We start from the raw sequence: 27039 nt of genomic DNA, 5'->3' as shown, positions 1-27039 counted from the left end.
CCTCTCCAGCGCCAACCCCGTGCCCCAATGCGCACACCTGTTCGTCCCCAATTCCACCCTCTCAACTGCATGCACTGCGTACATCCCTACTCTATACATGTAGTGATGCAATCGGCTCGTGTGGAGGTGTATAATGGATTGTTGATTTTCAAGACTGTGAGACGTGGCAGCAGCTGGTGGATTTGAATGATAAATTATAAATCTAAGTGGATGTATCATGACAAATGATGACGAATGTAATACATTACGTAAAAAAATATAAACTTCATATGAAATAACAATTTTTACAGCCAAAGATGCAACAGCGCTGTAACTATTAGCACACTGGAATTCCAGAGGTCACCGGGTCGATCTCTCAGTGTAGAAGGTGAAACAATGGGGCACATTTCTTAAATCCAACCCACCCCCTTTGTCCACCCAGCAGTATAAATGAAGAGGCAACAGTTAGCCGATCGGCAGGACAAATGTGGTATTCGAACCTCTTCCAAGATGTCTGGCCAGCCTGGAACAGTGGGCCAAAATGCCTTCTAGATCTCTATTTATTGGAGGCCTTTCCTCCAGCAGTGGTATGAGCGAGTAACTTGCAAGTGCTGCACCATTACCGAGTCTTATTAAATTTTGTAATCATGCCCCAGTAATCCATAATCATTTTTCCAATAACAATTGCTCCTATGAGCAAACAAATGTACAAATGAACGAAATACCAAATCAATTTGCTTTCTGAAAACGTGCATTTGGTCCAAAAGAATAATGCAAGGTTTAAAAGCCAGGACCAATCGTTGCAAAACAAATCTAGGTGCAAAAAAAACACACAATAATCAACAGCAATAACGTTTACAGAAAGATAAACAGTGCATATATCCAAAGGTAATAGATTGTGACTCACAGAGTGTTGAGCAAATAGATAAACGTACCATGGGAAATAATCAAAATCACAAGCGTAAGTGGAATGAGACACCACAAGGCACCATGTGAAGCTGTTATGAATAAGCTTCCGCCGTAATTCCAAGTGTTCCGTCTCTGCCAAGGAACACAGGCTATACGATAATGAGTGAAGTCTTGTGCATTAACACCGACCACCCCTGTGATGCAAGAGTCGAATAGCCAATTAAGGCTGCTCACCAAAACATTAATTCCATGTTTGCATCAAGAAACCGATCATTTGAGGATCCAAGATTGTTTTGATCCCAAGGTGAGACTCCACTGAGACCAGCGTCTTGAAACTGTGGTTGAATTCAGACAGTAGATACGTCCAAATTGTATCGTATGTTGTATTGTTCTGAACTTAGACATAAGTGGAACACACGCATAAAAAAAGTAAAAATATAAACACAATTACTTGATATGGTTTTTGAAGCGGCTAAAAATCCCACGCCTTCATAATTTATGGAAAGCTCTCCCTTTATGATAATAAAGGTTGCCACTCTTCAGAAGTATGAAGCTCCTTCTTTCCTTCTCACCTCACTGATAACAACGACGGTATATACAAGTTAATTCCCATCAATTTGGTCTCCAATTTATCAAGCCTTGATTATTCCGAGAAAGTCTGCATGCTGCATGTGATAAAGGCGGTGATATGGCTGGTGATTGTGCAACAGAGCTCTGAAAGGGGTAACAAAGCTGCCTTCTGGGAACTTAGCAGCTAAATGTCTTCCAGAGGCTGCTTGGTCATGAAACATGATTAACATTTGATTGTCACCATAAAATAAGAAAGCAGTGTAGATTATTAAAATATAATTACATATCCAGGAAGATACATTGTAGCTATGCTCTATAGGGTATAGTTCCAAAGCACTTACATTTATAGCAACGAAAAATCAAGAATCAAAATTGCCCACTAAACGGTCACTGTGAAGGAATTGTTATTGTTTTTTTTTACGCAGGTGAGACGCAACGGCACTTGCATGGGTTTTCACCACTGCCCTGTACAGCTCTCCGTTTTTTTTTTCTTTCAGATAGAACCAACCACATGTTGTTTGGCATGATGTCCATTGTTTCCGTCCATACGCAGGGAACTTCTCTATGACGGTCGGACATCGTGCCAAACAACATGCGTGGTACAACCCGAAAACACATCGGAGAGCTCGACGCAATGCTATTCCATTGCATCGCCGTGACAAAAATGTATGAGCTGTGCTTTGTGTGGACCCCACTCTGTGTCTCTCATCACAATATCTCCTCAAATACAATACAGGCCAACGTGTCCCCGACAGTGTTGTCATCTTAAATCACAGGATCCACACCAATGATGCACCAATGGGTTTCCCACCAAAGCACAATTTATCAAGGAAAGTACGTCCTCCAAGCAGTGGTAATTTATTCAGCATTAAAATTTTGTTTTAGTCCAACTGATGACAACCTCTGAGATTGTAGTCAAGTCTTAGTCTGTGGAGTTCATTTAGCCATTCTCTTAAACCTGTCGACCAAAGCAGACAGTCTTGCAATTCTACCCCCACCCAATATTATCAGATTAGCCAATGCGTCTCCATTCAGACAAGTAAAATTTTGTCTCATCATAGCCAGTCAATCATTGGTCTTTGGTGGGTAGTTCTCGTGGTTTGTCATCGTCATGCTTCATTTTTGTCAATTCATCGTCAGTATTTACTAAAATAAAATAAAAAATTAAACATTTTGTTGACATCCGTCACAAACTTTATTTAACTCAATTTTAACACACCGCTACGCATATTCAAATCGTAGAATCCACACCGATGACATGCCGCCGGGGTTTTCCACCAAAGCACGATTTATCAAGGAAACTTCATCCTCCAAGCCGCTCGTGGCAGATCCACGCCGACGGCACAGCGAGAGATGGATGGAGGCAACTCCTCCAGGAGATGTTACGCATCCGCGAGCGCCCCATAGCCAGCGTGCAACATCAACGGCGTCTTGGCAGCACGTGGCGTGAGATAATAGAACATAGCAATGCGCCGTCTCTGGTATTGGGTTTGTGTCAATCAACCCCCGCCCTTGCCTGGATGTGCCACTGAGGGAGAATGCCCCCCCCCACGTGCCCTTTAAGGAGCACCTCGATTTACCCTCAAGCAAAACAGACTTACAGTTAATGTTGCACAATGCTGTTTCAGCTTTGTCGATAAAGCGTGGATGTGTAGAGTTAAACACTGTCATGCTAAATCACGAGCACTTTATTCCGCGTAGGTTTTAGTGATGATGTGTTTTTGGGGTCGCATCATTGGTTGATCTGCATAAGGTTCAACGTTTCGCTCCACTTGCCGGGAGCTTCGTGCAATACGTGGTACAACTCAAAAACGTATCATAGAGCTAATATGTCATTTTCATAAAATGTATGTTTATTTCAACATCTGCTTTCCTTGGTGGGACACTCTGACCACGAATAGAAATATATTTGGTGTTATTTAAAAGCAATTCTGTGAAATAGGTGGGCAGGGCCTGTACAGTCATCTGCTCTTCTTCACCATGCATAGATACAACGCATGGGTTTTATATATCTTGATACTTTCTGACAAGCATTTAATCATCGCATTACTAGCAGGTGCCCAAAGTACTCTAATCTGCACATTTACTCTATAAAATAATCACGAAATAACTTGTTACTAGAAAAGTTTACTTACATTCTTACTTCAATGAATCGGAATGTAATGAGGTTTTCGACATCCGAGGGATCAAAGAGTATTGACGTGCATCCCATCAGTGTGAGTACGTGTATGTAGATATTCGGGCAGCCTTGTGATGGTGATGTGATTTATTTAGTTAGTCGCTTATTTATTGAAGTAGTTTACCATGATATTCAATCCAGACCAGACATCTTGTTCCGAGTGCAATGCCTGTGATGTTACCAGCCTGCACTCCGTTGGGCATGGAATGCGAATCACTATTCATTTAAAGAAGCCTTGCATGAAAGCGTCAAAAAATACAGAATACTTTTAAAGATATGATTTAATTTGCAATACTACCATTTCAGGCTGTCAAGGCAAAGCCATGCTTGATGACACAATTGGAAAATGGTATATTTTCAGGATATTTTAAAACAATACATATAAAAATAAATCTGCTGTAGTAATGTTCTGTAACATTATGGAATTAGCAGGGCTGGTTATGAGCACTGCAGAGATGGCACAATGGTGTCAGAGCTGATGTGGGATTTAAAATGTCATGTGCACCGAGTGTGGCTTTTACACGATACGCCACTTGTTTCCCATCCAAGACGCTATCGAGATGGCCTAAGTTTGGTATTGATTCCCACGCTGGAGAAAATGCTTTATTGTACATCTTCTCACCTGGCAAAAAAAAAATCCACAGGGACAAGCAACGCGACATGACAGGCCAACTGGAGAAAAATGGGGAGCGGGAATTTGGCTTCAGGTGGACGGCGAGACAGATGAAAATTCGATTGCAGCCTTCCATGATTGGAACCTGATCGTGTTACATGGGGCCACATAGCGATCGGTATAACATGCGATATAGCGCAGCATAAGATAATCGTGGGCATTACGACGTTTTGACAAGGGCGGATTCAATCGGACTACTTAACTTTAAAAACCCAAAATTTGAGAAACGGTGCACACTTTTTCAAAAAATCCCCCCCCCCCCTAATGTGGCTGAAATTTGAGGAGGAATTGACAAGTGAGACCAAAAAATAAATGAATGAATATTGGTTACCTACAAGTGCAGACTAATTATGATACTTTGATAATTATTAAATTCATGCCCATTATTTGTAGTCTTGCATGAAAACAATTTATCATGGGAATTTTGTGTTCTCTCTTACAATTTGTAGCCCATTGTGATCATAAATTTCGATTTAAAGCTTTCGTGACTGCAAGGATTAATCTTCTTTGGTTCTTTCGGTAAAGTCACGTAGAATGAGAATAAAATAATAAATTGATAAAATAAAATAGCACAATAAAATTCTCACGACGTTTCGGCCACAACACAAGCGGCCTTCATCAGGTGAAGGGACGAGACTGTCTGGAGGACAGCGCTGTCCTCCAGACCTGATGAAGGCCGCTTGTGTTGTGGCCGAAACGTCGTGAGAATATTATTGTGTTGTTATTTTATTTTATCAATTTATTATTTTATTCTCATTCTACGTGACTTTACCGAAAGAACCAAAGAAGATTGTGATCATGTTTAGATAAAATGGGGGAGGGGGGGGGTTCAAATGCAGAAACAAAATAGAAGCCTTTCGTATTGATATTTTGTTCATGATTGTGCCAAATAAAAAAAGAAAGATTATCACTGGAGTCATATGTCTGGAAATCGGGCTGCAATGTGACTTTCACGAGTCGTAGGTTTGAGTAGATTGTGCCAATGACATTGTAGCTGCTTGGCCCAACAGCCAATTTACTGCGTTAATGACTGCACCGTCTGGAGCACTGGCTTTAATCAGTCATCACGTATCAGGGGGTTGAATTTGAATACATCGAGCTACTGGCTTCATTTGTGAAATAAAAGACTAAAACAATAACAACATTTAAGCAATTTGGAAATCAATTGCGAAAAATTATACGGTTGATATTAAACCGCATATATTAACTCAAATTGCATCTGCCACAGCATCGAGCTCCTGCGTTTAAATAAAAATAGATTAGCTTCAGTCAAATTAAGTCGGAGTGATATTGCAGTTATCGCTCTGCCACTAAGAGACAGGGACTGGAAAAGAGAAAACTCGCGCCCACTCACCAGCAGACGACAATCATTCCATAAGAGTAAGTTTGCAAAAGTAAAATGACCTAGAATATCGAGTCACTTAAGATATAAGAATTATATTAATATGAACATTAGGGGATGCTGCTGTGATAGAATGATTAGCATCCAGCAGTGGATTAATCACAGTGGATTATGATGTAGGAAAGTGTCAGTAGTTCATGGGTATTTAATCGTGTTGCGCCCAACGTAAACAAGGAGGTTGCAGTTCGATCTCCCAGTTGAAGCAATGGTGCAAACTTATTTTAATCCGCGCGCCTTCGTCAGCCCGGCAGTATAAATGGGTTCGCCACAGTTAGCTGAAGGCAGGTCACGTTCGATGGGGCCAAGTGTGTGTACTCCCACCTCTTACAAGACGTCGGCAAGCTTGAAAGAGTAGACCAGTGTTCTTCACTCGTTTTCAGAGGGGGGCCACTTTCGCCGATAAGACATCGTCAGTGTGAGGGCTGCCACACCGCCTGCAAGGGGCGTTGTCACGTGTTGTGTATTGTCGGGCGGCCGCACCTCAGGGGCCGCATTAAAGGCCACCAGAGGCCGCCGGTGGCCCGCGGGCCTTGCAATCAAGAACACTGGGGTAGGTGAACATCCCCTCGAAAGTGGATTTCTCGAGTTCTCTCTAGTGGAATACCTTCCATCAGTAGTACATTTACCTTTTTATTTTACTCCACAAGAGAGATACTTAAATAGTACTCTTTGGTTCTTTCGGTAAAGTCACGTAGGTAGAAGAGGAAAAAAATCACGACGTTTCGATTGCAACAACAAGCGACCGTCTTCAGGTACTTAAATAGTCTTGCTATGTGAAGGTATATTGTAGAAGTCAGTAAGAAAATCATCATCAGCCATGGTCCATCCACTGCTGTATGAAGGCATCCCCAAGTTTCAACCATCTCCAGAAAACCTACACTGCAACAGGATCGATAATGCATTGCAAACAAATGATACTTGGGTTGCCTATCCCGAACTGAAGTGTATAGCGTTTTCTCATTGTGTGAACATATCAGATTGTGGGTCTAGCAATTTTTGTAACTAACCTGCTATTTCATGCGCAAGCTCACTTGAAGATGCAACTTGTCAACTAAAAAAATATATGACTGCATTACAGTAGCATCATTGTCCTCACAGGAGGCGTTTGATTTCACTTGAGCGTAGTACGCAGTGAGAAGAAAAAACAACCCTTCATATCCCCTTTTGTTTCATATATGAAACACACTCGCTGGCAGACAGTGTGGCAGCGTGCTGGGATTCTGCCTGATCGACAGCTTAATTTTCTAATTCGTGCCCCTGTTTGTGTCCTGGCTGCAGTGCTGCACAGCCATGTGTGACTTCCCACTAACACAGCTGCTCAAAGCATAGAAGCTTGCTAAGTTACTTCAGGGCATTTAAAAGACATTTATGCGTAATTAGCTCTGATTTAATGCGACGTAAACATGGGCCCGTTATTTGCTGGGTGGAAAAGTGTAGACGCAACCTTTTTTGACGCGTGCAACATACATCTATTACTGTAATGTGAAATATAAAGACTGTGTCTTAGGATCAGAGTAATAATAATAGCAATGTTTTTTTTTAATTTTCTTTCTATTTTTAAAAATATCTTTAAAATGTCTGTAGTCTTAAAATTAAGTTTGAGAATCCTCTCAATCGATTTAAATATAAACATGCTCCACACTTTACACAGCAACACAGGAGCAAAGCAACCCACTCCATGTGTCTTGAGTCAATTCGTATAAGTATAATCCTTGCATCAAGCAGTTTATTATTATTATCATCATCATCCATGGTCAATGCTGCTGGATGAAGACCTCTGCAAGCTGCCACCATCCGTCACGAAGCTGTAATAATACACTGGGAAATGTATTCACGCTCTCAGAAAGCAAGGCTTAAATCAATAAATACACTATTTACAAACGATGAAAAGCATTTACAAAAATCGAACCATTTCTTACGTGCTTGAGGAAAGTACCATCACACATTAAAGAATCAGAATATAAAATGATACTGGAGGAATCCGATGAGGTATACATCTATTTTTCCCCAGATGTCCAGTAGGGGCGGGTCAGAACGTTACAACAACAAACAAAACAACAAACACGATAGGAGTGAAAAGTATAGGAAAGGTAAGCCAATCACTAAAAATATATACAAATAAAAAACTAATTTATTTTAAAGGGGGAGTCAGGCAAAGTGGCACACCTGCGCTAACGTTTATTATGCTTAGTTGTTACAGTTCGCATCGAGGATGGTATATTTCATAGTATTTAGACAAAACAAGCAGACATCATATGATGTCCTATTAAAACAGGAACCCCAACACGTGCTCCACTCTGTGAAAACACAGAATGCAGCCCCCCCCCCCCTCCATCCCATCTCGGATATAAGTAAAGCATACAATGAAGTCACTGTTCGCTGCCTCTCAAATGTATTTACATGAAGCAATACATTGTAGTGCACAGTAACCAATACGAGGAGTAATATTTCAATGGAATTAAATTAATTATTGTGGCAGTTCTTCATCCATCCTTGGAGGTCCCCCCCCCCCTGCGCGCGCTGGTTAAGGCGGATGCTTTCAATTTAACTCGCAAGCATCAAGTCATATTAGTCTCTACATTCGTGATCATTGCCAAAAAAGAGAATGATGAATTGTAGGTGAGGAGATCGAATCTGCGTTCTCCCTTCCTGCGTTCGCCATTTGAAAATCCCTTTCGGTGAACACCGCTATAACATTACGGGGAGCCTTGAGTTGGTGTTGATCAAGAACACACACACACACACGTAGATCTTCTTTGGAAGAAAAAAAATTGACGTGCAAAAAATAAACCATGCAGATAGAAACTTTAGAGATAAGCCTTTTTTTCTTTCCTGACATGTTACAACCGCTGACGTGAAAGAGCCGTTAAACTTTCATTACTTCTTTGTTTTTGATGTGTAGCGACTGAATTGTTGTGTGTGCGTCTCTGTATTTATCTGTGTGTGTGTGACTGTGTAAGTGAGTATATGACCCTGTGGGGAGCTGTTTTGCAGCAGTTAGCGCACTCCGCAATAAACATGTCAACGACTGGACTTAAATTAATTATCAATCCGTTCACGGAAACTGGCATCAGAACTTGTTCTGGGCCTCCCCTAGGTCGACTTAGCCTTAAATGAGTACCTGGTGTGGTGTGCAAACATCAGCTCTTTGGAGACAAACGCGGCCATTCTGACCGCACCACTCCCTTGTGCGCCCTTGTGCACCATCCCGGACTTAACAGGTGACGCTAACAGCGCAGTCTATAAGACTACTACACAGGGCATCTGTGTCTTGTTTGAGCCTATGTCACTGTGTGTAAGCACGTGTTCGTATGTACCACTTGTGTAGTTATCTGAAATATGACTTGTACCACCTGGAACCCCAACAGTGACGGCAATGAGAGAATTGTAAAACACAGCGTGGCTACAGAATAAAAAAAACGTAAATCCAATTACTTTTTGGCTATGATACAAAGGGTTGAGTTGGGGTGGGGGGGGTGGTGGATGAAAATATGTCAATTTAAACTTCAGAAAATAACTATCTTAAAAGAAAAAAATGAACCAAAAATACGTATGCCACACAAGCACACAGCGATCGCAGACCATTGTGCTTGTCAGCATTCCTTATGTTTAATACAGGATGAATCCCAAGGCGACAGACATACAATTACTTACGCGTGTGTGCGTGAACACAGGAGAGAGAAAAAAAGAAACACGATTATTACAAACATTATGTACAGTATGACAGCAGACAGCTCCTCACCGGACTGAACTGCAATGCCTGTCTCAGTAATTTTGGGGCTATATAAATTAAATAAATATGGATTAGTGCGACGGCTTGTCTGCGTTATTGAGCAGTGTGGCCTGGAGGTGCAACAAATATTTATTCATAACAGTTGTGATATTGATTAGGCTTTCATGGTATTTGTAAGTGCACAGCTACAAGCACAAACAATACAACTCAACATCTCGTGCCCCCATAATCTCAAGATGCACCCTAATTTCATGATAGTAGAGGGGGGTGGATTCGCAATTAAGAAATATTTTCACCTCAGTAGCAGAACAAAGGCAGCTATAAATCACGGAAAGGAATATAATGATGACAGTAATTAAAATAATATGCTACCAGGCAGGATGCTGCCGCGGTGTTATGTTTGTCGCACTGGACTTGCAATCCGGAGATCGCCGGTTCGATCTCCCGGGACGGAAGTTGAGACAATGATGCTGCGCATTTCTGAAATCGCCCCCCCCCAACCCCTGCTGCCTCTGTCTACCCAGCAGTGTAAATGGAGTCAGTAGATCAGCAGGATGCGTGTGGTGGGGTAAAGTTTGTATTTCCATCTCTTACAAAAAGTCTAGCCCGTATGGAAGAGTAGGCCAAATTCCATTTATAGCGCAGTCTATCGAATGTCCTTCCGTCGGCAGTGTCGTAAGCAAGAAATTGCAGCATTGCACCCTTACTGTATATTTTTTCGTGCTATCAAGCAGCACATGCTTCATGAATAGAAGACAAGACAGTAGCTTGAAGGGAACTGAATGATTAAAGAGTAGAAAATGTGAGTTAAAACAAAATAAGCAATATGACATAGAAAACAATAACCGGTTAAAAAGAGCACTTTGGCAGAAGCCTCTACATCCTGAGCTATAGAGGTCAAGTGTTGGAATTCAGCTTTGCCTCCAGGATGAGTTGAGCCAAACTTGAGTGTAAACCAAGGAATCCATTGGCTGCACGAGGGCAAACCGCCAGGCATCACCCAACACATTAATGGAGTTAACCCTCACTCGGGCAATTTGCAGGTGTAATGCAAAAATACAAATTAAATGTAAAAAAAAGAGAGATATATTGCCACAAAGGAGTGGCCTGTGGGATGTGCGACAGCGTGCCATCTAACGCGGTGAAACTTTCAGCGCAAACACGCAGGCCGTGAAACAAAACCTCAGGAGCTACCCAATCGCACGCCAACACATTTGCGAATTTCAATTTAACAGGCTGAACATAAGCACAACGTCGTGGCTGAAAGGGTTAATGGAGTAGAAAAATCCTTCCATACACAAGCGTGGAAATGAGCACTGCTGTTTGTGAGTCTGCCTATTCCACTGGGTGAGCTCACATGTGTGCAGAATGCTAAGCAGAGCAGAGAACGTGTCCCATTCTCAGACAGGCTGCCTGGCCATGGTGTTGCTTGGCGAGCGGTTGTGAAATTCAGAGGGAGTTCACTGCAACCGTGCAGAACGCCCTGGGCCCCTGGGGCTCCTCAAGGCAGTATCTGCAGGAGTCCCAGCAAACACGAACAGAGGCATCTCAGAACTCTTGCAAAATGCTGAAGAAATATGCAAGCACATGGAACTTTTGACAGCACCAGCAGTGCAGTTGCTGCAACTCTGACTCGGATTTTTTTTTAATTTTAATGCACGCACGTGACTGAGTAATCATTCCGACATTTCTGTCATGTCCACAGCAGCCAGGAAATCTGTGCCCTACCCGAACCCCTCCCCGTTTTTCTCCTCCTCACAGTCCCCTCCACATTTGTGTCCCCTGAATTGTCCTGACAGGGTAGGTTTGGCTCCGGGTGCAGCGTGCAATATTCAGTCTGCAGCCTTCGTGCAGGTGGATGTGGTCAGGGAATAGAAAGCAAGGAGTGGAAGGCGGTTGGGACAGGGGAGGTGGATGGTTGGGGGTAGGGATGTGGAGGTGAGTTGGAGCGGCTCGCGTGCATGAAAAATGCATTCCAGAATTTGAAATGTGCAGCTGGTATAAAAAGGGTTTATTAATTGCACGTTAGCTTGACTCTGCATGGACCTAAGCGAGCACATTTAATTTAACGGAAATCAATCACTCGCGAATGCCACGTTGCTTCATTTGGACCTAACTGCCTTTGGATTGATTGAATTTAGATATTCCTGCAGATTTTCTTTACAGCTGTAATAACGCTGGTAAATTATTCCTTTATATATAAGTCCCCCAGACCAACATTTTTTTTATTTTGCTAATCAATGATGAATTGCTCCATGTGAATTTGAGTTGCAAATTAAGTTCCTCGCAATGCTGAATTAGCATTGCCAGCAAAATTTTACTGGAATACACAATGAAGGTCACACTCTCTCTCCCTGCTGAAAGCAATGCAGTGGATTAATTTTGTTTCATTTATCAACTCCTTATGTAACACATCACGACAATCTACCGCAGATTTTGTTTATAATTGTTTCACTTTTGCGCTTGCCTTACTAATTTCCCAGCTGCAGGAATGTTATTAGTCTTAATTGGGAATAAGTCATGTAACCAAGTGCAGCTGAAAAGCAGCATGAATTCAAAAATAATAATTAAAAAATCGATGCTCCAACCAACGCCATCAGCGCGTGAACCCTAAATCAGAAAGCAATTTCTACTTGAGCATTAATAATGGGGACACTATTACTCATAATCAGATTAACAGATAAGCAGTAGGCACGGCATAGCCTTGAACACATTAAGCAAGCTGCTGTTAAGTCGTGAATATATTTTATTACGTTGCTTTTTTCCTACAGTGCATTATTAAACTTTCCTTCTATAATTGAAAAATGCTACGAATCTACATATTGTAAAAAAAATATATACAATACACAGCATTTGTGTCATGGAATGTAATTTAGAATTAAACCAAGGGCAAAAAGTATGCACTTTAACAGTGTGGTACCAAACTAATAAATAAATGAGCCAATGTAATGAACAGTTTGTGCGAATCTGTCCTTCGGTGTACAATGCGCGGCTGTTGTGATGGTAATTCCAATGCTGAGAAGGTGTCGCGAGACATGCGTCTCCCCGGGGATCCATCACCCATAGTCCGGCTTCCCATGACATCTTTTATTCGTAATAGTCCATGTAGGTGGTCTGTACGCAACCAAATAATATTTTATACCAAACTTTATCAAACACACAACTTTTGAAACGTACACTACGATTCCTCATTTCTAACTTCTTCTGTGACAAGAATTTAAAATGCATGTCTGCTATTGTATGAGGCCAACTTTTAACATGTTCCATGGGTTGATTTCCACCTAACCTGCTCCCATGAAGTTCGGTTCAAGTTAATGACCTTTAAGTTCTTATACGTCTGACACATATTGTCTGCTTAAAAATCGATTAGATTTGATTTACAGTGGTAAAACGTTTCCCTGTAAAAAGTACACAGTCACGTATTGAACATTTTGCTCAGATAATCGAGAAGGGTTTATTGAAATGGGGTTTGTTTCATGCAGATTGACATTTCACAGTTGTGGAGGTGAATGCTCTTTTTGAATACTAAAAAATGCCACAAAGCCCTTGGAGATATACAGAATTTCTGGAAAGAAGCTTTGGTCAGCAGGCAGATGTAATAGAAAACCCATGTTGTGGTTTCTACAATGTTGAATACAAGGTACTTCTGGGCACAACTGAGAACCATAAAGGGAGGTGGTTAGTCACCATATTCTGGCACCAAGGGCCGCTAAGAGAAGGGATTGAAGAGAGGTTTGAAGGAAAACATTTTCTCGAACACAAAGCGACAAATTCCATCCGACAGTTTGATGGAGCAAGCGGGAGACCAGCTGTGCCCACCTAAAGGCGACGGCTGTGTACGAGCAGATTTCACAAGGAAAACGCGTGCACTGTCGCAGGTATTTTGGCTTCACACGCTGGTGAGGCTCTGGCTGGATTGTGAAGCGTGGAGTGAATGGCCTTCACAAGAGCGCTTGTATCGATTGGCCAGTTTTTTTTTTACAATTAATCTTTGTGAAGAGCAATGTATCGTGACGAGAATCGTTGTACGTGCAGTGTAAGGGCCATCGCAGTCAGTGCAAGATTGTCTATTTGTCAGTGGCCAAATGGACATTTTTGTTAGTTGCTGACACACGACGTCATCTATTCCGTCAAACGCACCGGGGGTAAAAAACAGATTGGTGAAATTGGAAAAAACGTAATTGCACGACACGCCTGAAACAGACTTATCAATGCCTTGATAACATTTGGCATCTTCAAAAAAAAAGGTTAATCATCAAAATCATAAAAGAAAAACTAAACTGCAATTTTGTGACAAAAGAGTAATGGATCAGTAGCACAGCGTGTCCTGCGCCCTGGTGTGAGGAATAAAAAGGGAGTGTTTATCCAATTCCACTCCCCCCTCTTCATAGCACTGCACCTGGGCCCCTCTAGCCTGTGGACCCCGGTTCATTTCGACTGGATGCACACGGCTCGATAGCTACGCCATTCGTTATACTGAGCTGGATTATAGGCAAAGTGCAGTGAAAATGTACCATAATTGCATTTGTGAGGTGTGCAGTGTCCATTCCCTTCATTTAATTCGGGACGAATATGTTCGCAAAGAAATATGTTTTATTTTATTTAATCAACAATGACGATGAGTTGACAAATATTAATTATCCGACATGACCAGCGCATGACTCATGGCTATGATGACACTAAATTTACTTGTCTGAATGAAGACACAGACAAATATAATTTAGTAGCATTATTAGAGACAGCGGTGCACTGAAGATGGACTAAAATGGCAATTGGTTGCTATACTTTACCGAGTTCAACTGACAGACTGGCCTGACAATAATAATAATAATGGACTACATTTTACCAATTTAGTCGACTTAACTAAGAGAATGGCTAAATGCCATCCACAGACTAAGATGCGACTAAAATCTCACAGATTGTCGTCGACTGCAGACTTAAGACGACTAACCTAAAGAGAACAACTCTCATTAAATTGACGCTCGTGGCTGGGAAGGCTCGTTGCTTGCCCGTGCAGTGACAGCGTCCCTCAGCGTTCATTCCTGGGAACAACATCGCGGCCCCTTGTCGGCTCCAACAACAAAGAAGCGTGGCTCCCTCTTGTGGGGGAGGCGGGTAATGTGAATTTCGCTATTCGGCTGAAGTGCCCCTCCGACTCAACGTTAAACCGTTTCTGACCAAATCACCCAGAATCCGCCCGATCTCGTCACACCTCGGAAGCTAAGCCGGGTTTAAGACTGGATAATGCTTGCATGGGCCACTGCGGAGCTTAACGAGGTTTATAATTATCAGGGGCTGCAGTCCGGTCATGGTGGGCAGCAGATGGCAGTGTAGCAGAATGCATTGCTACACTATACTTTACTTCTACGCATCCATGGCCATATCGCTCCCCGTCTTTATCAACCTGCACGAACCAACGTGGTGAAGTATGGTCATGTAACCTCCACGATGTGCATGGAATGGGAAGTTTCTTGTCCAATAGTTGATTATCAATAGGAAGGCGCATGTGAGTGTACAACGTGAACCGCAACACTGTCCCTCCCATGGTGCCTGTCTCATCTGAACCTATAAACTACGAGTGGCCCTCTGCGGTAAGGGGCAGCTGAGCTGCGATGGATGAACTCTGAACTGGACATCACAATGTGTTATACAATTTTCATTTCTAGATTTACATCGACATTGTTTAGCAGGTTTATGCAAATGGCCAACATAAAAAAATATATGAATTCCAATTAAATATTAATCTAGAATTGAAGCTTTCGTGACTGCAGAAATTACTATGCTCATTGTTTTTTTTCGGTAAAGTCACGTATGTGGAAATAAAATACGATTTAAATAAATAAAATAAGATTAAAATAAATCACGACGTTTCGAACGCAACACAAGCGCTTGTGTATATTTTATTTTATTTGTTAAAATTTTATTTTATTTCACATACGTGACTTTACCGAAAAAAATCAATGAGTATAATAAAATATTAATTTAAATAAAATATTTTTTGTTCTAGCAACAACTGTTGCTCATAAAACATTTTTTTTACGAACAATGCATTATCTTGGAATGTTTGTCGATTTTTTTTCTGTTTCATACTGCGTACATTTACAATTTTGTACTAAAGAAGTGAAGCTCAAGTTCTCGGGAAAAGCCATTCTTCGGTCCTGTAATTGCATTGCCTACCTTGTTGAATAACAAAAATAAATAAAGATATCTCCACACAGAGGTAATGAAAGTATTACATAAGCAGTGGGTGTAAGACATGCTGTATGCTGTCATAAATTAGACGTATGGAAAATCGATTTACCGGACTAAAATTGGACAAATTGCGGTACGTTAAATTTTTATGAGTAGAGAAGATTCAACTCGGTTAATGTAAAAATGGATATAATATCCAACAAATATTTTTTAAAATATATACACACAGTAGATGTGTGGCATCATGTCAGACAAGGAGTGATCATCAGACAAGGAGTGATCATAAATTAATATTCTCAGTTTCTCGAGTCTGCAAGAACACACTTTACAAGCTACTTGTTTTAGGCTGTTTGAGAGTGAGGCCATTAACAAACACTGATTGAATGTGATAGGCACTTTAAAGGATTTGTACCCATAGTATGTGCGATCACAATTCCCGATTACTAATTGCCACTGCCTCTAACAAAGGCAAAGATCCCCCGTATAGCCTAAATAGACTGTTGAGGCAAGTGCTGTTAGCGAGCACATAATAAGGCAGGCACTGCACACGAGGGGGTGGGTGGCCAGCACCAGGCCCGGCCGTCTTTGTCTCCCCAGCAGCGATGTTTACACACCGCACCAGGTATTCATTTGAGGCCGAGTCGACCTAGGGGGAGGCTTAGGACCGATTTAGATAATCGTCGCTGGTGTTGGCCGTGAGCGTGAATCAAATTCGGGATGCCGGGTTGGTAGCGCAGCGCGCTTACCGCTACACTACCGCTCCCCACCCCACGGCCTCCAACACACACACGTGCACATCGTACACACACAAATACACGTGGTACAAAAGGCGCATGCACACATATGCACGAGGTAAACACACATATAAAACACATGTATTCGTGCATCAGTAATGTGGCAACACATCATTGTTAACGCATATGCATTTTAAGATTTGTGGAAAAAATATATTAACTGATACTGCTATTTAATCATATACAAGGCCATGGCTTTGGTTGCTACGTAAACAATGGCCGGATACAATTATCTCTAATTAATGTATGCAAATTAAATACATTTTGAGAAATGACTTGTGCTTTCCAAAGAGCAGCCTTTCAATTCAGATACAGCACACATGGCTGCAGAATAAACAAATCAAAATCAGCATGTCTTCGCATATCTTGCACCAGTTAAAGTCTACAAATTACACAAGTGGGACACATGTGCTTAACTTTAGTAATTAAATTATCTAGGTTTACATTTTAAAATGCATACTTACAGTGCAAAATATTTGGGAAATTTAGAGCAGAAAATGCATCATGAATAGATAATCAGCAAATCTAAATAAATTATTTAGAGAAAATGTAATTACTTGGAATTGCACTTGCAGATTTATGTTCCCAAAGTCAGCATTACAACCCTTAATTCCACATATTCATGATTACTGTTATAAAACATATCAAAGTATCAGGACAATAACTGTCCATAATTATCACGAGTAAATTGTTTTGTGACTTAATATAAATTATGTAAACCATGAGATATTTTGCATTTCACTCTATACATCATAAACCACTAACTGTGACACAAGCCAAATTTGCTATACAGTAATCACCAATAAGTTGCAGTGACTCTTTAATAATTTAAATAGTATCAACTAACATAAAAAGCAACGTAAAAAAATCCATCGAATTGTATTCAAGAGCCATTAAGTTCGTGTGCAACTATACAGCTACCGTCAAGTACTTTCTTTAACCTAGGCAAGGAAATCAACTTATTGTTGCATTGTGATCGAAATGCGAAGTATTAAAGCAAGAAAACAGGGGTTTTTTTGTATGGCAGAAATAGTTATGGGATTAAACAATAGAGAGATGTTGAAACGTGTGTGGGCTTCGGCAGGACACGCCACTAGAAGTGGCGATGGCCACTTGTAAAGACGAATGGAATGTGCCCCAAAAGTGCAAGATGGATTGTAACATTGTAGCACCATGACAGATGGTGCGGCTTGGGGAGTTCTTCATCCAGCAGTGGATTGATGATGGATGCAGCTGATGATAAAGATATAGTGTCAGTGATTCATGTGTATTAATGTTTGTTGGGACCAACTTAACCGATCCAGAGGTCGCCGGTTCAATTAATTTTCCTGGCACCACAGTTGAAAAAAATGGGGCAAGTATCTTAAATCGCCCCTTCTCTGTCCACCCACGTATAAGCAGGCATATTGCAGTCAGTAGATGGGTGCGTCAAGTTTAGTGGGGTAAAGTGTGGGTGCTCCCACCTCTTCCAAGAAGTCTGGCCGTCATGGAAAAGTAGAACAAAATAACCATTGATGGGTTTTTGTTAAAGCTCCCTTGAATGGAGGCCCTTTCACCATCAGTGTTGTGAGCAAGACATTTTAAGGCTGCCCCTTTACCTTGGCCAACTTAACTAGCCCCTGCTCACTTTTAATGTAAACAAATATTGAGGGAAAGATCTAGGCGTAAAAAAACACGAACAGAATGGCACCAAGCTCTCCATATTATTGGTGGGTGTGAAAACGTTGACACGGCCTTGATTAAGGAAGAGAAAAAAAGAGATACTTTTGCAACTGCACCTTCAGAAACATGAAACTCCCCCCCCCCCTTAACGGCTTGACAATAAATACAGCTGCCGAGAGCTAGCGCTTTAATTTCAATAGTCAGTACATCTCTCCCCACTCCGCTGACACAACTGTGATCATTGTGCATTCGCGCGCTCACAGCTGACCAACTCAAGTAAGCCCTTCCTGCAGTTCCCGGTAGACAAATGAATGCCGCTAATGAGTCGCTCAGGAGCAAAAAACAATGGCAAGTCGTGGCACATTCCTCAATTTACTTACGCGCACAGCAAATAAAAGCATCCACGTTGTATTGACACACCGCCAAGTAAATTAAAATGGTACGTTCCACTCTCATTTTGTACTGGAATTTCACATTTATTGTTGCTACAAACACATTGCCGCTGATATTAATAACTACACGCGAGACAACCCAAAAATTACGTCGTAAAATTCACGGCATATCTTCATGAAAGAGACCCTGGTAATTGTCAATGCACTTTTGTGAAGCAACAAGTCCTCCAAACAGGCCACGTGCACAATGGGGGAGGCTACTGCCACATCGCAAGGTCATTTGTGCTCTATCAAATATGCATTTCTTTTTCGTATATATTTGTTACTGTTAGCTTTCTAAAAAAATACATGTTGTTACCTCTGTTACGGTTCACTTGTTTTAATTTAACAAAACTCAATTAAAACGTAGCATTAAGCATTCATGGTTTAACTGAACAAAGCAGTAAGACAATTGTGGGTCATGAAAGGCAGTAAAATAGCTCAATGTGCAATTAAATTCTTCAATACAATGGGATTGGCTTATTTTATTAAGGAAATCCATTTGTTCTCTTATGCATCCACTGATTGAATGAGGTTAGACTTGTCAGAAAAAATTAAACTATTTAAAGGCCATTTTGGAGCTCATTTGCACACCAAGGACCAATATAAAATAGAGTTTAAACCTTTAAGATTATGGAATAATCAAAAACTGTAATTTCAAACCATACCCCCAACCCACCACGATGCACTCACGACTGGTTAGAAGATTAAAAAACTTTACAATTGTATTATTCTGCTTTCATTGGAAAGGAGCACAATTAATATATTTAACAATATTAAAGAACCCAAAAACCACAACAAAACCTCGACAACTGACTGCCTAACGGGAGGTGCGACCGAGACGCCAATCCACCTGCGAGTAACCCCAAGGTCCCCGAAGGGTTTGGCTCAGAACCGGCACTCACTGTGACAAAGTCGCCCTCCTTGCATTCGGCGGATCGATATCGGCACTGCAGCAGCATGTCCTCCATGCGGTGGCCAGCCCTCGCATACAGCTCCAACATGTTGAACGTCCTCCCGGGGCCCGGCCTCCGCGCGTCCGCCGTGGACACCCCGGGCAGCCCCAGCGACGCGCCCAGGCTCGGCCGCTGGCCGTCCTGATCGGCCCCGGCCACTTCGGCTTCAATGACGCCCTCGGGCAGACCCAGGAGCTCGGCGGTCCAAAACAGGTCGTTGTACGTGAGCGCCGAGCGGCGGAGGGTGTTGAAGTTGCAAATGGTGACCGCCGGGAAGATCACGTTCGGGTTGGAGGTCTCGTCCAGCGAGGTGATGCGTGGGTACTGGAGGTAGTAAGCGACGCGGTCGACGCACTGCAGTAGCAGCAGGGCGATGGAGGCGAGCACGGCGAGGGCCCAGAGGGTGCGGCGCGCGGTCGGCCCTCTCCGCTCGCCCGACACGAACACGTGCGAGAGGCCGTGCAGCGTACTCCCGCCGGCAAAGTCTGACAACGAGCGGCCGCCGCCGCCGCCGCTTGTCGCGGCCGGGGGCGCTGAAGGTGCCGGCGGGGAGTTCACCTCCCGTTCGAATCTTCCATCACCCCCACGCTGCTGCTGCTGCCGCTGCCGGCGCCGCCGCTCCCTCTCCAGGTCGCGTCCCTTTGCCGGCGACTCGGCTGCCCTCTCTTCGAACGGCAGAGGCATGCTGCAGATTATGCTGATTGGCATTGTTTTTTTTTAAAAGAAAAGGTTTGCGTATTTTGTTGTGGCAGCCAGACTTCAGTTGTTCTCGAGCCCAAAAATGCAGCAGTAACCACTTTATGTGAGTTTATCGCAACTTGTAATGCTCCAAAAAAATGATTTTCAAGACTTCAGCAGAGGGAAAATAAATAACCTTTCGTGGGTCCTAAACTTTTCAAAAAACTATTTTAACAACCGCTCGACAAAAACAATCTTAATCGTGATTCTCAGTGAGCCAATTAATGCTACTTAACAGATTTAGAAGGCAGCCTGCAGCCGCGCTGCTCATAATCACACAATAAAGTGATCAGTGCGTTTGACCAAAGCCGCCCTTATAGGTAAAAGGGGTGGTTGGTACATACGTGACGCAACAGCGCCGACAGTGGTCCCATAGAGCAGGGACCGGTGTTTAACGAGAACCTGGATAAATATTGCTCCGACAAAGTGCTGATGCTGACCGCAGGGGACCCACAGCGGTCAAGCCCCTCTCTCAGTGGGCCACTTAAGGCACGCCGGTGAGGGCCAGCCGTAATCTTTCCATGCCAAGAACAGCCTGCACACTTTGCCAAGGATAGACGTGTGCGCACGGGATCCTCAAGATGGTACAACTAAAACTGATGAGCACGAGATTTTTGTACCACGGCTACCGATATGGGGGGGGGGGGGGGTGGGGTGTTTCCGAGAGTCGTAATTAGGATGATAAAGTGGCGCTGCAACTTGTTTTCATATAAGTGCTGAGTGGTAAGCACAGGAGCAAGATGCATTTCTGAAATAAACGTTGGCCTCAGAGTTATGTTGTGTCACAAGGGAGGAGATAATCACCTTGGGATCCGGTGGATGACTCGAAAGGTACATAACCTTTGGCAGAGCAGAAATTCTCATTTTGTGAGGCTGTTATTGAGTGGGGTTATTTTGTAATGGAGATGTTATCTTATTAAAGCGTACCCAATATAGATAAAAATGCTTACAAGGTAAAATAATGCTTCGTTGCTTCAATGAACCCGTTCCTTGACTGCAATAAGTTTTTAATAAATTGCGTAAACAGTAAATATAACTCTGCCTATTTGCCTCATTGTTTATACAGGCCCGGGATTTTTTTTGTCAGATTGTCAAGACATGAGATACTGGTGGAATTGAAGATTTCAAAGAGGATGGATATATATTTTAGAAGAGAATCACCCCTCTGGTTACTTTGGAACTAAGCTCATGAATGCCTTCAGATCATCTAGAAGAACACTGCAGAAGAGTTCACCGGTACGTTTGACTCCAAATGACAGGGAGCCTTTTGAAGTTGGCAATAACTAACGTGTGTGTGTGTGTTTAAAACATTGTTTATTCAAAGCCTTGTCATGCAATCAATAGCTAGACAACGTGAGAATGCGTGACATTCTGCGGGAAGAGAAGAGGGCGTCGAAAAGGGCGGTGCGACGAAATCAACTCGAAGGAGTTCGTTATGCGCCTCGGCGTGGCGCGTTGCTCGCAGCGGGCATGCGGCTTGTGAAGAGAGAGAGGGAGAGACGTCCCCAATCGATTGCTTTTCACCGCCCGGCGCGGTTTTGATAAAACCACGTGGCTATCTCGCCGACCGCTTAAATTATTAAAAGCACCTTCTTTTTCCTCGAGCTGTAGCCAGGCATTATTTTAAAATACTGTCACAATGCATACGTGTGTGTGTGTATGTATGTGTGTATGTAGTGGGGACCGACAGCGCAATTGTTAGTGCGCTGCGCTACAAATCCGGCGACCCAAGTTCGATTCCCGCTCACGACCAACAACCAGTGATGACTATCTGAATGGGTCCTGCGCCTCCCCTAGGTCGACTCAACCTCGAATGAGTACCAATTGCAATGTGTAAACATCGCCACTGGGGAGACAAAGGCAGCTGGGTAGTGGTGCTGGCCACCCACCCACTCACGTGCCGTTCCGGCCTTCATAGGTGCTCGCTAACAGCACTCTTGCCCCAACAGTCTGTTAAGGCTACACGGGGGACGAAGTGTGCGGGGGGGAATCAACAACAATACAAATGTTGAGAACACAGCACGAAAACCCTTGCTGGCTACATGTTTTCTTGCTCTCGAGAATCACTCAGCAGGACAGCAGACCAGGATCACCGCAGGGTATGTCGACGGCTGGTCATTAACGCAAGCAAAGCTTTCTGCCTTACGTGGGTGGACTCTTGTTTAAGTGGACCACGGGGGAGCCGTTATCGTCCGCCCGGCTGTAATTACAACGGCTCCCAGCTGCCTTGAAGGGCGTACGCTCATCGAGCGGAAAACCGCTGACACCATCGCTCACGGAGGCACTTTATGCAGAATGGCATTACAAACACACCTGTCAATTTCAATGAAACCCCTGTTCTGTTTTACCAAACGTTTAAAAATATTTTTCAATCGAATGGATACAAAAAAAATGATGAGAAACTCGCACCTATATTGTACAGGCCCTGCGTCAAGGAAATAGTGCCCTCAAGGGCTCTCTAAGTAGCGGTGTGAGACATGTGGCATAATCGCCAGACCTCGGTTTGCATGGTGTAATAGTTATATGTCGGCTGAGTTGATAGCTCTCTGCGTAATGCTTACCTAGGGCTTTCTCCGAGAAGGCTTCTTCATTTCCCAAAAGCTCAACCCTGACATACAGCCATCATTATGAAAACAACCTCCCTTTTGCAAATGCAATTATTTCCTGAGGGTGGACCCCTCCAATACCCACAATTCTTGCAGCAGATGAATGAAATAACTCGACAAGCACGGCTTGACTCACTGCCCTAACAAACACTACCACCTTATCAGTGTCCACAATTGTCTTATCAAGTTACCTATGCCTCACTTAATAAATCCACCACCCATGTCAAGCCACAAAGGAGGTTTTGATGGCCGAATGGACGAGGAAACTTCTGTGAGTTCTGTCACATGTAACCTGTAAGGCTACAAAACACTCCATTGTCAAACGGACGCCATACATCATGTACCATCAACCGCATCAGAACATCAACAGGCCGATATGTACATCACCTTCATGAATGTAAAATTAAAGACACGCCACAGTGTGATTTTGGCTATACAACAAAGTATAGACCGTATAGTAAACCGCGGTTATCTGCGCTATTTCAAATGAGGAGGAATAACAGAACTCCCTCCTGAAGCCCTCTCTTGGCTCGCAGACCTCGATATTGGCATTTAGCTCCTGAATTGCCATTTTACGCAAGAATAGAGTGGTACACATTGTGTTTGAAGTGGTAGGGTGGTTAAAATGTCAGAGCCGCTGAGCTGGCGCCAATCAGAACCTGGGTTCGAATCAAGGCAGCCACCTGTGAATAAACCAGATTCTCATGTGTAGTTAGTTGATGATCTCAACCTTATGAACAATGAATTCTGCCAAAAAATATTCACGTTAAATTTGGTTCTGAACTTAAATTGGTTCCGAACTTAATCTGGCTGAAAATTGGAAATATTGGTTGAACTGTTATAGACGAATATTACTCTCTGAGCATATTGGGTGCAAAGTGCTGCCCCATACCGTGTGGAATAGTGATCACTCGAAGAGATATCAGAGGTAGTTCTGTGATATCTGCTTCCATCGGTTGTTCTGTAATACAAGGAGTTGCACTGCATTGTGGGAGATGCGATGGATGCATTGTTTCATGACGTGAAGCCAGCAGCTCAATGGGGATACAATTGGGGAAAACGAAGACGTAAAAAGAGGGCACAAATTGCACTTAAATATACACGTTGCATCGTGCACCTTGAATGCACTCGCATTGGACCAGAACGAAACCAATGCCTCGTTTCCACAGCTAGCCCATGTCACTCACACAAAGACACACAGTGAGACACACACCAAGACAAACAGAAGGACACCGAATATGTGGCCAGAGAGGAGGCGGAACCAGCTGGCAAACGAAGGGACAAAGATGGAGCAGTGTGGAATTCCGGACCACAGTGGCCGGAGGAGAGACAAATCGAAAGTTTGAGAATTTTTTTTTAGTAAAATTAGGAAGTGTAATGCAATGCAACACAGAGGGTCGGTTAACACACAGTTAACGCATAGCCTGGTTGATTAAGTTCTTCCAAATATTGCTAAATTAGAAGTAAAGTGTGATAAAACACAGACACGGAAACAGCATAGGCAGACCCACAAGCACAAAGAGACACAACACAAAGACACACCGAGTGAAAAATAGGAAGTCTGACAACAAATGTAGCAAAATTAGAGAGTGTAATGTAATGCAACGCAGAGAGTCTGCGAACACACAGTTAACGCATAGCCTGGTTGATGAACGTCATCCCAAAGATTGCTAAATTAGAAGTAAAGTGTGAGTTGTGAGTAAACCCTCCCCGTAGAGGTGGTTCAAACTAGATTTGAAGCTTTCGTAACTGCAGGAATTACTCTTTGGTTCTTTCGGTAAAGTCACGTAGAAAATAAAATTAAGTTTACTTTAAAAAAAAAACTCTTCACTTTTTAAGACCGCTCATCGACCACCACCTCCCAGTCGCAAAAAGTGGAGAAAGGGCAGAGGTGGATTAGGTTAAGGGGGGGGATGGAACTGGAGCGAAGCCAAGCCCATGGAGCATCATTGTTAACAGAGTGTGGGGAAATGAGTGTTATTCCTGAGCCACTCTTGGCCCATTTCTGGGCCAGTATAGACAAAATTATAATGTTCATGGAAATGAGGAATATTTCGCATGGTAAGCTGCACAGATTTCAGTGCTGCCATCTGCTGGAATAAGCTCTGATTCCACCATTGGCATCATGTGAATTTAGCCATTGTTTATCATCATGTGCATTTATTTCCGTAAATTATTTGCACACATCACCCGAGTTTGAAAAAAAACACTCAACCTGAAGTTTGTAGTTACCAAAGCCGAAATCAGGAGCTGTCAATATATGGACTACTGTCGTGAAACATCTTTTTGATTTGAAGAGCGATGAAGAACGGTCATTGCCCAAAATGCCACTTATTATATATTTTTTTTCTATGAGGGTAGTGTTATTGACGAGCGTGTTGAGTTTTTTTTGCTATTTGTGCTTTTGCACTACTGCCGATGCAGCATCACCAAATAATTTGTTCAGATGTTTCAAGGTAGTCGATGGACTACTCATTATCACGACTGGGAAATATTGTATCCAGCCGTTTGTCCGTCTGTCCATCCTAGGCCCGTCACGTGTATTCATGAAAATGGAAAAACCCCAAAACAATTCGCTACAAGACTTACCAAGCAGATTATTTTCTCGCACCTCCGATTAACATGGTTGGCTACGTATGGTCCGAAAGAAGTTCAACATGCATACAGCTTACTGGTACCAATGACCACATCTGTACTTGTCTTATTTTATGCGAAACGTATCACACAATATTAACCACAATATTAACCACAAAAAATGCACGTTCTGTTGGGTGCCAGTACCATTAGCGAGCTCGTTTTAGACCTCGTGTTTCCATGCTTACATTTCTGTGTCCTTTTAAATCCCTCAATAATATGTGGGCCCCCCTTGATAGACTGGTTTGTCAGCTTGTTCGTTTATGCTATGACTGGGCACTGAGCTGCAATTTCTGGAACATTTTCACAGCAGGTGAACATAAGGAAAATTGAGAAAACCGGATCATCTAAGTGTAGTATTCCCCCAACAGCATAACTCCTGGATTGGAGACGTAATTTCACGTTGTAAAATTAAATTGGAATCACCACAGAGGCTCAATCTGCCAATACATTATAGACACGTCAGTGCTGCAAAGTGCACTATTAACTTAACACATGCACTCACATGCACATGCATGTGCACACATAATGATAAAGGTATTCTATGTAGCTTACACAGGCTGTTAGGAAAAGTGCTCTTAGCGAGCACCTACAAAGGTCAGCAAAGATTGGTTTGGCCATAAACATGCCGGGCCACATTTGTCTCCGCAGTGGCGATGTTCCAAACCACACCAGTTACTCATTTGAGGCTTGGTCAACATAGAGAAGTCTCAGGATCAGTTCAGATATTTGTCACTGATATTAACAACGAGCGAAAATCGACGTTGGGTCACTAGGTTTGTAATGCAGTGCACTAACCACTGCAAACGAGACAAAGATCCCCCGTAAAGCCTTAACAGACTGTTGGGGTAAGTGCTGTTAGCGAGCACCTATGAAGGCCGGCACGGCACACGAGTGGGTGGGTGGTCAGCACCACTACCCAGCTGCCTTTGTCTCCCCAGTGACGATGTTTACACTCCGCACCAAGTACTCATCTGAGGCTGAGTCAACATAGGGGAGGCCCAGGACCGGTTTTGATTATCGTCACTGGTGTTGGTCGTGAGCAGAAATCGAATTCGGTTCGCCAGACTCGTAGCGCAGCACGCTAACCACTACACCACCTCTCCCACACGTACACACACATGTTAAGCTTGTTTCAGGAGTGTTGGTTTGTGTGATCTTTTGGTGATCTTTGTTTTCCAGATCTTCGATTCATTAAAAGCAGAAGATGAATGGGACCTTGCGTGACTTTAAGACCTCAGCTCCTGACCTATTTTCTAATGAAACAACACAGAGAACCAGCAGTGGCATCTGTAAACATAAAGGAACAGATGAACACTAACATATTTCAATGCTCACACTCAAAACCACAAAAGCAAAAAAAATTGTGCGCTTGGTAGATATGTTAGACAAAATGTAGCTTTTACCAACTCGTCATAATCTGTTTTGTAACACTTTTGTTCGCACAAAGAACCCCTTGGTGTCAATTTTCATAGACAATACCTTTTTGAACTCGCAATGGTGAAAATATTTGTCCTTGCCAAGTCGCCATTGTATGGCAGCAATACACCGCACTTCCTGCACGTGGAAAGATATGTCAGG

The 27039-nt window shown here is 42.9% G+C and overlaps 1 protein-coding gene across 5 annotated transcripts in view; it reads right to left on the bottom strand.

The window, feature by feature from the left end:
- Positions 1-27039, bottom strand: part of LOC116940995 (acid-sensing ion channel 1-like) — a 215036-nt gene that overhangs the window by 96087 nt on the left and 91910 nt on the right. The window contains exon 1 of one of the 5 annotated variants that reach the window (XM_032951506.2): positions 19430-20823. The exons of the other annotated variants lie outside the window; for them this stretch is intronic. Coding sequence (XP_032807397.1) covers positions 19430-20188 — 759 coding nt within the window. The 5' untranslated portion in view covers positions 20189-20823. Of the gene's footprint in view, positions 1-19429; positions 20824-27039 lie in introns of those variants that run through there. 5 annotated transcript variants of the gene reach the window in all.

The sequence above is a fragment of the Petromyzon marinus genome, chromosome 10 (assembly GCF_048934315.1).
Source record: "Petromyzon marinus isolate PM22_M1 ecotype Great Lakes invasive population chromosome 10, UKy_Petmar_22M1.pri1.0, whole genome shotgun sequence".
Lineage (NCBI taxonomy): Eukaryota > Metazoa > Chordata > Hyperoartia > Petromyzontiformes > Petromyzontidae > Petromyzon > Petromyzon marinus.
Note: the sequence above shows the minus strand (reverse complement) of the source record. Positions and strands in the feature narration are given on the sequence as shown.